Below are 13,257 nucleotides of genomic sequence, written 5' to 3' on the forward strand. Positions count from 1 at the left end.
ACCTACGTAAAATTGTATCCCAACAGTTTAGGAGAAATGACATAAAAGCAAAGGGGAGATAATGAGATAAAGATACAATGTCAGAAATATTCCCGTAAGTGAATAAACAAGCTACTGTCAAAGGACAATAAGATACCCAGAGCACTGTTTGAAGTTAGAAAGGTGGCAGGGTCCGCCACATATAAACAAAGTAAAACAGGATGAAATGGGGTTGTCCTTTAAATTCAGATTGTCTTTTCAGTCCCGAAAACAGAGAGTTTGTTTTTTTAGGCATAAAAGAAGGTACTTTTATGGTAAAATGTATAATTATTAGTCTCTACATTCAGTTCAGTGAGATGCTGAGTGCCACTGACGGAGTGTTTACGCTGTAGTGTTACTCCAGCGGGTGATGTTGTGGATGCTGTGGGTTCATACACTGGTTGAATGATGAGGATGATGAGGCAGCTGACGGCGCGCGCGGACTCATTTAAAGTGGGCGCGCTCCGGCAGACGGGCGCGCGCGAAGCAGTGTGCAGATGTGTCGCAGATTTTGTAAAGTCACTGGACGCTCGGAAAGATCCAGTACGAGGAAGTCTCTCCCGGTTAGTGGGACCCTGAACATGTCAGGGAAACAAGGCGGCTGAGGGAGAAGCGGGAAAGGAGACGAAGCAGCGCTGACACAAGCAGTTCACGTTAGCTCAGTTTGGAACGAAAGACGTTACTTTGACAGTTAAAGAGCCGAGCGGCGGCCGCGTGCACAGAGATGGAGCTGTCAGCGATCGGGGAGCAAGTGTTCGCTGTTGAATCAATCGTCAAGAAAAGAGTTAGGAAGGTAACCCGTGTACGTTTTACCCTCAGTGTGTCAGTCAGCCAGTTTAGCCGCGGGACATGCGAGGGGGACAAATTTTTTTAGGATGCTACTTTAGATGCTAATGGAAGCTTTGAGAGATTAAATGAGCAGAATTGCGCGGCTAATCTGGTTATCTAATTGCAGGCTGTGTAGAAGGGGGCGGGTTAGAGGAGGATGTCCCTTTAATGTAGCGTGGAGAGTGTTGTCATTACAACGCAGCTTAGCATGTCAGGTGTTTGGTTAAATAGGCTGGAGGAGGACACGGGGTGATGTTCATTTTGGGCCTGTTTGCCTGCTAATTGGATTTGGGGGTAAATTACCACACGGTGTTGACAAAAGAGGTGCGCAGCTAGAAATTGTGGTTCCCCCGTGGCGCAGCAGCCCCCCCTGAAACTCCTGTGTTTACTACTAGTTCCCCCACCAGGGTTACTCGTGTTATGACAGGCTTCTCTCTAGACTATTTAACATTGATTCAACACTTTATGATAAAAAGTCCCTCAAATTCTTAAGTATATTGAGTTATAAAAACAGATAAAAAGGGAGCACATATTAGCATTTAATCCCAAGTAGCACTTTAAAAAAGAGTTTTCCGAGTAGTTTGAGACCGCTCTGCCCTAATAGAAAATGTAGGGATGCATGACATGAATTTTTTTCCCAATTACCTGCCTCTCATGGCTAATACTGTTCATCACAAACCAACTTTACAACGTTGCTTACTGCCACCTCCTGTGTCAGAGTGTGTAGACGCTGTGCCTGTTAAAGCTGCTGTAAGTGATATACTTTTATTGAAATAAGTAGTAATAGCTCTATATTTCAAAGTGTTTGGGCAGTAACGGATGTCTCTCCTGCCTTCGCTACACAAAAATCAAAATCAAATATCACAATATTTTCGACCAAATACCTCAATACAAATATTGCAACAATATGATAGAGATGACTATTGATACTTTCACAAATTATTAACACAATTATGTTTTTGATAAAAAATCATCGGTAATGTGGATATCCTCTGTAACAGTCTGATATCATGTTGTTATCAATTTGCAATTCAGTCTAAAATGGCCATCACAATGAGACTTTTTTAAATGAAATGTATAACCATCAGTCCAGGGCCTAATTTAAAATGTTATTTTTCTGTTCTTACACAAGTTTTCTCGTAATCCCGTCAGCTTGTGGCACCTTATTTGTCAGCATTGGTGTAATCGCTTTCTGACTGGAGAATTGGCGCCACCTCATGCTTATCTCGATGGACCAACTCTTAATAATCGTGTGACAGGCATGGATGGAAGGAAGCATTCATTCACTTTCTTTTGCAGATTTTCCAGAAATTCTGTAAACATTTGCAATGCAGTTTGATAGAAACCTCGCTAATGAAGAGAGAGAAAAAAAACTTTAAAATCTCTGCCTCCAGCAAATGACATACATTATGACTGACAAATGAGTTAAATGTTAAATGTGATCACCAGAGTCGCTGATATTCAAGCAACTGATTAAGCAAAAGATAATTACAGCACTGATTTATAGAATGTATGCACAAAGTGCATAACACGGACATTCTGCATTTACTAAGTGCACTTGCAAGGTGTATGCAACAACAATATGGCAAAATATGTAGTAGAGAGCTGCTGGTGTGCAATGTAATTCTGTCAATTGAGGTCCCAAGTCTCACCCAAAAGACAGTAGATGCATTTTTGTTTGTTTTTTACTGTGTGTGGGGAACTGGGTGAGTCAAATGAAGTCAGGAAAAGTGGTGACTTCACCCTCTGAGAATACATTTTAGGGCTTGGAATTATTATGGGATGATGTCACCAAAGGATGACTAACTCTGACAAGCATGGCTGGTATATGGAAGACATACTGCTCATTTTATATTATCTGTTAATTATAGATATTGCCTGATGGCATGGCAACATCCTCCTACACATAAACTACAAATAAACAGCAAGAGTATAAAGGACTGTAGAGTTAAAATAAGTTAGGAGATGGTTTTCAATATTACCTAAAGGAAGCAATCATTGTTGACAGGCAAGAAAACCTTTTATACGTGTGGATGGGCCAAATATGCACCACATAGGGTTAAGGTGGTAGTAGAAAGGCAGTGAAAAGCTACAGTAGATATAACTTATGATATTAACCTCTTGGCTGATGCTGCTGTGAAATTGTATGTCTCCACAGGGTAATGTGGAGTATCTGTTGAAGTGGAAAGGTTGGCCTCCAAAGTGAGTATGTAAAATCACTCAGAAGGATGGCTGGATTATATATCGCCTGTGAATGTACATCATGTTCACATTGACATACGACACGGAATGCTGTTGGATGAGCTAATGTGAAAAGTTGTTTGACAGACTGACTCTGATAAGTACGGAAAATGATTTCCATGAATTCATGATTATGTATCTAAACTCTGTTCAGTTTAATGGTCTTATTGGCAACAGAAACGCCCCCCTGTCTGGCACATTTTGTGATTAAAGAGTAAATGATTGGTTAAGTGTGTAGAAGGTACTACCCACTCTGAGTGTTTACTCAGCGTAGAGATACTGTGACAGAGATGAAGCTGTAGATGAGTCCATTTTTCAGGCAACACATGTAACTTTTTTCAACAAGAACCCTTTTTAAAATGGAAAATCTTAAACAACAATGAAGTAGTAGACTGATTTAACTCCCCAGTGTAAGGCGGTGACGTGCAGCATGTTTTTGTACATCTGGCAGGTACAGCACATGGGAACCCGAGGAACACATTCTGGACCAACGCTTGGTGCAGGCCTATGAAGAGAAGTAAGGCCCCACTTAATCTGCCATGATAAAAAACCCTTGCCTGGATCCAGGAAAAGCCCAGAGGGTTTGACACATAGTGGAGCAGGAATGTACAGAATAAACCACTTTTCTTCTTATATTATATTAATCATAAAGAGCAGCACACCAAGGCCCAGATCCAGGACCTCTGCAGCTGGCAGTAGTATGTGTGTCAGATTCTAACTAGACATCCCAAGACTCACCATAGCCATATTTAAACGTTTGTAAGGAGGAGGTTGCCTTCCTATTAACTCCAAAGGTGGTCAGACACGCATAGGGCCATATTTAGAATGGTGGTTTAGCTACAGTATTCCTCTAATGTGGATGTTATTTTTTCAAATAAACAGATTGCGTTCTCTGGTGTAGTATTGTCACAAATATAGATTTTTCAACATGTATTGATTTTGAGTTTCAAAAAACCGCCTCCATACTAATTTTCTGCTATCATTGATATGTTAATTGTCCCTGTCATATGCCAATGGTATCTAAGGGGCCATCCACATGGAAACGCTTCTGTGTGTTAACACACGTGTTTTGCATCGCTTTGGCCAATCGTCCACATTGATCCTGTAAACGCACTTTTTTGAAACCTGGTCTCAGGGTGGAAAAATACGAAAACGCCCTTGCATTCTCATGTGGACAGAGAATCTGCATACTTTGCGTATCGATGACGCCATCGCCCCCCACCCCTCGACCTCTAGCCTTCGACCTCTTAACCCCGCGCGGTCTCATAACAACAACAGTGGCGGACTACATGCTAGTGTTCGTGCCACAAAAGATATTGAGCCTATTAGGGTTACTAGGGTAAAATATTATGCTCCTCTGCCACTACGCTGAGCGAAAAAGGATTATGGACAACCGACTAGCTATTTTCGTCTTCTTGTTTTGTTCGGTTTCTCATTCTACTGTCTGTTTGTGTACAGGGCACAGGCTTTATGCGCATGCTCCGTCTCTTCTTCTCCGTTTTGGGTGAATTTCAAGCGCCACCTATAGGCTGGAAAAAAAGATCGTTTTGGTACATGTGGACATGGCCTAAGGCATCGTTTCAAGAATATTTGCGTTCAAACGGATCCATTAAAAACGAGTCAACACGCTGTAGTTCATATCCCAGGCCTATAGGTGGTGCTTGAAAAGGATATTTTCCTAGTACTGTAGTATTGTATCAAACTCAGAAAGTAAAGTGTTGTGACAGTCCTACTCTGGTGGACTGATAGCAAGTGGCACTAGATGTTTTTTTTCTGGAGTAGTAAACAGTACCATTGATTTGAAAGGAGGCGTGCGCTCAAGTCTGATTTCCTCTAAGGGTGCCCTGTGAAGTTTTTTTTTATAAACAAAGCTTCCATTTACGTTCAGTGTTACTCACAAAACCACAGTTTTAGCTTGGCAGTTCAGAGTCTTAATTGGGTGGTCTCTGTGTTCTTCCTCCATCGCTCTTTTTTTTTTTTCTTCTACTTGTTTTTTGAAAATAAAGCATTTGGTTTACAGTGAGGTTTTTAAAATATGACGCCTTTTTGTTTACTTGTTTACCGGCTATCTTCCTGCAGCCCTGCTGGTGTTTTTAATATTGTTACTTCCATCTGTGGATGAGTGTAATAATGTAAAACCATAGTCAGAAATGTCATCATTGTGTTGATATGGGTGAGAACAAACAAAACAGAGCTCCACAGTGCTACTAGTGGTCAAACACTCCACGTGTTACCTTTTGAGGACAGATGTTTGTTGATAATACACGGGATATGTTTGTGTAATTGTAATCCAGTGGACAAAAAAAAAATTCAAACTGAGTGTAATAACAGCTCCTAAAATGGTCAGAGAACATGTGTACAGAAGACATTTTGCCATCCGCCTCCTTTTTAACAGTGTGCTTGGCTTTTTAGAGAGCAGAGAGACAGAGCTCTGGGTCACAGGAGAAAAGGATCCAAATCCAAAAGACTTCTTCTGCAGGTAAAGTTTGGTGTTCAATTAAAAAAGTTGAGGAGTAACTTTTTTTTCTAATCTACAGAATTTATACATCATTTTTTGTTTGGTAATACAACTATCTTTGTTTGCCCCTGTCCAGCAATGTTGCTCCAAACCATAGTTTGATTTTCAGTCAAATAATTATTTTTTCACATAATACAAGTTTTACTTGTCGAGTGTGCTCTCTTTGATCTTTATTCAGGATACTGTCTACACCATGGACCTCCGCAGCGCTCACAAAGCTCCCGAGAAGCCTCCGCCTCGCCTGCGACTCTCCTTGACACGCTCTCTGGTCTCTGAGGACGAGGATCAGCCGTACAGTGCCTGCGGGCAGGACCCAAAACCGCAACTGGCACATCAAAAAAGCAAACCCAGGAGGTCACAGTTCAAGTGCCTAGACTCAAACCCTCCAAGTCCCACACAAGAGGACTGGGAGGTTGGGGGAGAGGAGGACGAGGAGGAGCAGGAGGAGGACAATGTTGAGTATGAGGAGGACAGGGTGGAGGAGGAGAAAGAGGAGTCTGTAAAGGACACAACAGAGAAGAGCGGATGCATTTTAAATGGTAAGTGTGTCAGTCGGTCAGCCGGTAGACTCTAATCAGCATCATGACCCAGTTTACTTGACTCTTCGTGAACCCTCTAGTTGACATACACAGTCTTTTTAATCACTGGGCACACGACCAAAGACATAAAAACTTCCTCGATCTAGAGCTGATTAAAGAGCAAATCATGTGGAGTTCAAAATGTAGACTCATTAGAGACTCTGTATTTAAAGACTTTTGCGCATATAAATGAAGAACAACAGTGAGTGTAGAGTCTCCACGAAGATCTACTTACAATTACACAGTCTATACAAAAATGTGTCCTTTGGCTTCAACATTTGACACCATAGCAGTAAATCTTTGATGAATGAGGCATTTAAAGGAGACATATTATGCTAATTTTCAGGATAATAATTTTATTTTGGGTTACTACTAGAATAGATTTACATGTTTTAGTGTTTAAAAAACGCTTCATCTTTCTCTTACTATCCAATACTGCATCACTGTATTAACCCTCTGTCTGAAACACTCTGTGTTAGCTTCTGTCTCTTTAAGGCCCCGCTTCCTGAATACCCAGTCTGCTCTGATTGGTCAGCTCACACACGCCTGGCCCAGCACCACTGACAACAACAGAGCAGCTGTGCTAGAAAATAGTTTACGTGCCAGACTAGCCACTAGGCAAAAAAATATTGAAATGTATGACATGGTGACATATTGTGACATCACAAAGTCACAGAATTAAAGGCGAGGCTACTGACAAGGCATTTCAGGAGCTGTGTTTCCTGTGGGAGAAAGGAGCTTCTGTTGGTGTGGACTTTGACTTTTTAACTTTGAAGATACCTGCACAAGAACATACTGTATATAGAACACTGTTGGAAAGGTAGGGGAGAGAGAGTGGTAAAATTTGAAAATGTTTCATTTGAATGATTTATAGGGGTGTCACAATGTCGATTCTAAAGCGAGAGTTGATCGAAATGGGCTTTAAATTTAAATCCCTGAATTCAAAGGCAGTATCGGTGATACACTTGCATTGACTGTCCAAAGGGGAAAAAAACACAACTAGCTTGCAGCTACAGTTCCAGACAAACAACTGAATGGTACGAAGGTTACTCCGACAGTGTTGGAGATGTTTCAGAGATCCTTTATTGATTTCTTTGAGAAGAAGGTTTACTCATGGGTCTTAACTGATCAATTTATTAATTCGCTTTTTCGTTGTTTATTGTTGAATCACTGAAGTCTGGGATTTTTTGCTGAACCCTGGAATATTTTGTTTTTGGTGACTATTAAGGCTTCTGTGCCCCTTGCTGTCGTTTAAGCGAACTTCCTGTCCATTTTGCAGTAAGCAATCCCCTCATTCCTCTCTACGTCACCACACTTGCACAACTCCTCCCTGTTTTTCTAGGCAGGCCTCTTTGCCTCTGTCTTTTCTTTTCTTTCTCTTTTTTTTGGCATTTGGCCTGTTTGGTGGTATATGTTCCTATAGCAGACCGGACAGTCCCTAATGGAGTCTTCTGTACTGACTGGATAGAGAGCGTAGGGATACCAGAAAGTTCCTTGTCTTTTACTACATGAACGGGGGGGAGAAACATGGGTTATTATCAAGCACTCTGTTATAGTGATTTCTCTTTGAATACACAGCTATTTAACACTTATTTTGATTATTATTATTTTGAGAAACTAATGCTAACAGCAGCTTTGATTACACTTGCATAACTCTAACCAGCAAAAAGCCACCAGGATAAAGTCAAGGTGGTGTTCTAAAGTGTGTGAAACTTTTTAAACAAGAATTTGAAAATGAAATGACCAAAACGGATCCCTTGATCTATACAAAACCAGATGTGATAGTCTAACAAGCAGTCAGCTCTGGAACTTTACAAAATCAATCGTAACCTTTAAATCAAAAGTCAAATAAAAGCAAGAATCTGCAGAATCATGATACTCCGAATGATTTAAAGTTGAGACTTTCCTTGTAAAAAAATGAGGTTGAGTGCAGACTGTGGCACCTCTGTCACCTCAGAACCACTCAGAGCTGTCTGTTCCTGCCTCCTATCTGCCTTTGTCAGTTTATAACATCTATCAGAGCAGAGATAATCTATTCAGGCCAGTCCAGGGAGGTTAACTCAATAACAGTACACGTGATATGCTTAATGCAATGCAACTCTACCTTTTCCCCCCTCCAACTTTCTCTCTCCGTGTTCCTGTCTCACTCAGGACAGAGAACAGAGGAGTGGAGCTCCACTATCAGACCAGACGAGGTCACCGCGTCAGATAAGCTGGACGACGATGCCTGGAGACCCGTCATCGGTCCAGGGGAGGTGACCATCACAGATGTCACCCTCAACTCCCTCACGGTGACTTTCCGAGAGTCGAGAGTGCCCAGGGGATTCTTCAGAGAATGGGGCCGGGGGGTCTAAAATAAATAAGTGTAGGTTGGTGGGGAGGGTGCTGCGAGAGGGAGTTTAAAGGTAATGGTGTCATTGCTGTGTGTGAATGGTCCCTCTCTGTTACCTCTCGCTCTGCTCTTCCTCTCATCAGCTACTTCCGGCCTAGTCAGCGAGACGTTTACATGCACAGAGTCACGTGGAGTAAAGCTGAACTCCAGTCAATGTTATTTTTAAGTTGAGCTGTTCACATTTGGTACAGGCGACCTTGAGTTGCCTTGAGTCAAAGGGTTATGAAATAGTTATAACTGGTTGCGACTCAAGTCAGTGAAATAGGTTGAAACCAGCAGCAGGAACGTGTGTGACATCACCCAAGAGCGAACAAACTAGATACCCACTCATCAAAACATCAAATAAGTGTGCTACTAGTGGTGAAAAACTCCACAGGGGACCTTGAAAAGCAGTAAAAGAATGGGCCTCATGCATGATAATTATTCACTCTTTCATCTAACATAATGAGTTTGCGTTAGAGCTGCAACTAAAGAGTATTTTCATTATTGCTACATATGCCAGTTATTTTTACGATTAACGGATTAATGTGTAAAACATCAAACATTTTCAGTGAGACCAAAATTGGGTCTTAAAATTGCTTCTTTTGTCCGACCACAAACAGTCCATAACCCGAGGAATCTTCATTTACTATCACCGGAATAGTGCTCATTCAAGACATGCCTGTTCAGAATGAGCAGATTGTATGGCCTCTGGTGTCTCTACTTGCAGTTTGTCAGGAACCACTCATTCAAACTACTTCACTCCCAACACTGATGCAGGGCTATCAAAACATCAATGTTAACAATCACGTTAGCTGACACCTCGTCAGGGATAACCAGCGGCACTGACAGAGGGGGATTACAGTAACCCTCTCTCTACATGGCTCTGGGTATAACTTAGTCGAAGGTTGCACCAAACATTTTTTTCAAATGTGTCTGCACTCCTATCAAACATGTCGTGGTTCTTAACAACTTCACACTTGACGCTGCACCTCCTTGGTTCTTAGCAATACACCCACCGGGTGTGATGTTTGGTCAGATGAACGGTTAGCGCGGAAAAAAACCACACAATTGGCTTTCTGGTGTAGAAATGGGTTTGTGCGGCCGTCATATTGGCGAGTCAGATTCAACTAGTAAACAAATGCAGCGCCAGTACTTAAGCAGGTTCTTCCAGCCGCCATATTGAGTCAAGTTTTCTTTTAATGATATCTAAAAAAATATTTCACACTCGACAGTGCACCTTCTTCAGTTCTAAGCAATACACCCACCGAGTGTGAACCAATTTTCCGTTCCTTTCCGCTCCGTTCCGTTCTGTACCCGTTTTGATTGATTTATTGACTGGTCATTCAGCTTTACTTTGCATTTGCAAAGTAAATACTTACAAGAGTCATCTTGAACATAGTGGTACAGCAGTATAAAGTAGCATAGTAGCAGACTTATGACATTTACATTTGGTGACTTCATATCGTATAATGTAAATCAGAGGTAGACGATGAGTTCTCTGTGCATGTAAACATGGACGCTGTTTCCGTCTCTTCCACACTGAACTAACCATCAGTGCTGGACTCATACCTATTGTACATACTCCTTACTACAATGAGGTGGGTTTTGCTGTCAGTCTCATACTAACATGCAGTGATGTACCTGTATCCTGTGAACACATAGACTGTTACTTCTGTACAACACGTGGCTTAGTCTTGTATGCGTATCAAACTCCTCCAAGAGCTGATTTGATCCGCCTGCATGCCTTTCTCCTCCAGTACAGTTATAGCGATGCAAACACGCACAGTGTAGTTTCCTCCGTCCGCCTTGCTCTTTATCCCAAACCATACCAACGTACCATACTAGTGGTGACCAAGTATTGTACCAAAATAATGGGAAAAACTAGATGAGACTTGGTGACAGAATGTATCATGGAATTGCACTGTATTTACTGAACGTCATGAGGGTTTGTGTGTCCATCAGGAGTTTAACCAACAGGGTAAATCAAGTAGTTTACATATATTTTATAAAAAACACCAAAAGGTTTCATTTATTTCCTACCTTCCAGTTACCTTTCACAAAGCAGGAAAATCAGCATTCCCTCTTGTAATCTATATATGGAAGCCCCTTTTAAAAAAAACAAAAACATTTTCTCGTCTATAAAAACAGGTGGAAGAAAAGTCTTTGGGATCATTTTTCCACAGTGAGTTTGAATTCCTCCATGCACTCTGAACACAAGACAGGAATGTTATACTACTTGGTAACACACATCTCGTGTTTAGGGTACATGGAGTAATTAAACCTCACATAGAAGAAAAAAGTATATGATTTTAGTCCTATTTACAACAGGGGTCAGCGGTGCATTGCAGCCTCTTGTGGCCGAAATGAAAATTACAAAAACAAGGAGACAGAAAAATGATCCTTCATCATCAGGATATTTTTCCTACTTTTCTCTCAGGGCTTCCATATGTATTCGAGTTAATGATGTGTGTCTCCTTTATTTATTTGTTAGACTGTGTGATAGTGACATGATAATGCTAAAAACTGAACCAAAACTAAAACCAAAAGGAGGATCATGTGAATTTAGAAGTTTTGCCTCAGTCAGCGGGCGGTCAGCATCTCTAAATGGGATGAATGTAGTAGGTCCCTAGATTATTGTCTAGGTGGGAAGTTAGAAAAATCAAGATTCTAATACATATCACTACGGGTTAGAGTTTTAGGCTTTTTTAAAAAACAAAAACAAAACACAGTTTTAACCTTTCAGGCCTTTGAAATTATCATAATTTAGAAAAAAGAAACCCTATGCCAAGGTGTTCAAGGCAGAGATTCTCTTAATTTAAAGGGTAGGTTCACATTTTTTCAAGTCTGTCTTGAAGCAATAGTGAGGTGCACATATGAATATTGAAAGTGTATTTGCTTGCTCTAATCCTGCTATTCTTCCTGTACATAACGACCGTGAAGACTTCCCTTCTTGAGGCAATTTTAGCGCTGGTCGGACAAAATCACCCAAAAATAAATTTCAAAGTTTATCTGAAGCGTGAGCAGTCTGTGCCCTCTTTGTGTCTCCACAAAATGATACAGACAAGAAGACTTCAAGACTTCAAAGACTAGCTTTAGATGAAATCTTGAATGCATTCTTGCGTTCAAGAAAGGAGACTATGGTTGGATCTGATTATTAATGACCGGCACGAACTGATAGAATGACATCAGCAAGCTAAACTCTCAGTGTTCATAGGGGCGCCTGACTGCTGTTATGAGACAGTTCAGGAGAAATATGAGCCTATCCACTCAGGGGTGGGTAACAGTCAGAAACAGCCAGGAACCACAGCTCTATGTCTCGGATGTGAACTTATTAAAAACACACAAACAAGAAGAGAATATGTCAGGGTCAATCATATCATCATGGCATAAAGATGAAGTGCATGGCTGTCACGCTGTATAAAATGAAAACAAAAGAGAATTCAATCATTTTGCAAACCAAAATCGAAGTAGATATAGATATTAAAAAAAATATCTGAGTCCAAAAGCATAGGAATTTCTAAAACTGCAATAAGCTACATGAGAAATAAACTGCTGTTGCCTGGAAGGTAGGAAGTCGATCAGAAAAACCTTCACCATGGTTTAAAAAAGTGGTCAGCAGTGGTTCATACAGTATATGCAATCTGTAGTTAATGGGCTAAAAACTAACCAATATGACCTCCGTCAATCAGACAATTAGAAATATGAATTATTCTAAATAATTATATGAAAACCATTTTACTCATAATGGCTCAATTTTAAGATCACATAAACTTCAAGTAAAATGTTTCAGTTTAACAGACTTGTTTCATGCAACTGTGTTCAGGGATAAAACTGTAAAGTCACCGATCTAAAACATAAAAAGCTCAGCCCTGAACCCAGTGTGTCCAGTATATCTGTCTAACCCTGCTGGCTTCCTGCCCAGTGGACACAGAAGCTGAGCGTGATGTGTCACGTCTGTGGAATCTCCCACAGTGGCGTCCCGTCGGTCCTCAAGTTGTTTGTCCCACACTGAGGGCGATGGGTAAGCGTCTCGTGATTCCGAAAACAGTCTTTGTGCGACGTGAAGCCGCAGGGAATGGAAGTGCCTGATGTCGCATCATTTTCATCCGTACGGCTAATGCGCCTCTCTTTATCCTTTACACACACACACACACACACTAAACATAAATACCGTCTCAGCTTATTTGGCTTCTGTATGTCTGACTGCACTGTTCCTCCACTGATGTTACGATGACTTGAAATGTGAGCAGACCTTAAAGGGGAGGAAGATGGAGGGAGAAACATGTATTTTTTAAGTCGTTATTTTTCTACATTTACCTGAATGTATATTTATTGTTTGAAGACACCTGTGTTTTTGTCACGCAGATGACTGAACAGAATAGTTTTTATACAGTTTGTGATAACCTCTGAGCTGATGCCATATTTAAATGTACTGACATGACAAAACAAGCACCTGGATTTGACGTCGCCTAATGTGGTTGCTTGTGCTGCTTTTTGTCCACCACTGAGCGAAGAACCTTGCACTTTATTGTGATGTAAACCTGCACATTACCTGCTCCGCTCCATTAAGTGTCATTGTGTATAGAATATTTCTATGGTAACATTAAAATAAATGTTGCTCATGTTTAATATCATTTTAATCCAATTTGTTCCGTTGTTGTTCCTGTTCCGCAGTTCTCACCTTAAAGGTCCCATATGAT

General features: G+C 41.0%; 1 protein-coding gene across 1 annotated transcript; it reads left to right on the top strand.

The window, feature by feature from the left end:
- The first annotated feature begins 454 nt into the window (after positions 1-454).
- Positions 455-13,197, top strand: cbx7b (chromobox homolog 7b). The gene is made up of 6 exons (XM_030399293.1): positions 455-811; positions 3,005-3,048; positions 3,539-3,604; positions 5,500-5,566; positions 5,784-6,144; positions 8,335-13,197. The coding sequence occupies exons 1-6, from the start codon at positions 743-745 to the stop codon at positions 8,535-8,537; spliced, it is 810 nt and encodes a 269-aa protein (XP_030255153.1). The 5' UTR covers positions 455-742; the 3' UTR covers positions 8,538-13,197.
- Positions 13,198-13,257: the final 60 nt, after the last annotated feature.

The sequence above is a fragment of the Sparus aurata genome, chromosome 20, assembly GCF_900880675.1.
Source record: "Sparus aurata chromosome 20, fSpaAur1.1, whole genome shotgun sequence".
NCBI lineage: Eukaryota > Metazoa > Chordata > Actinopteri > Spariformes > Sparidae > Sparus > Sparus aurata.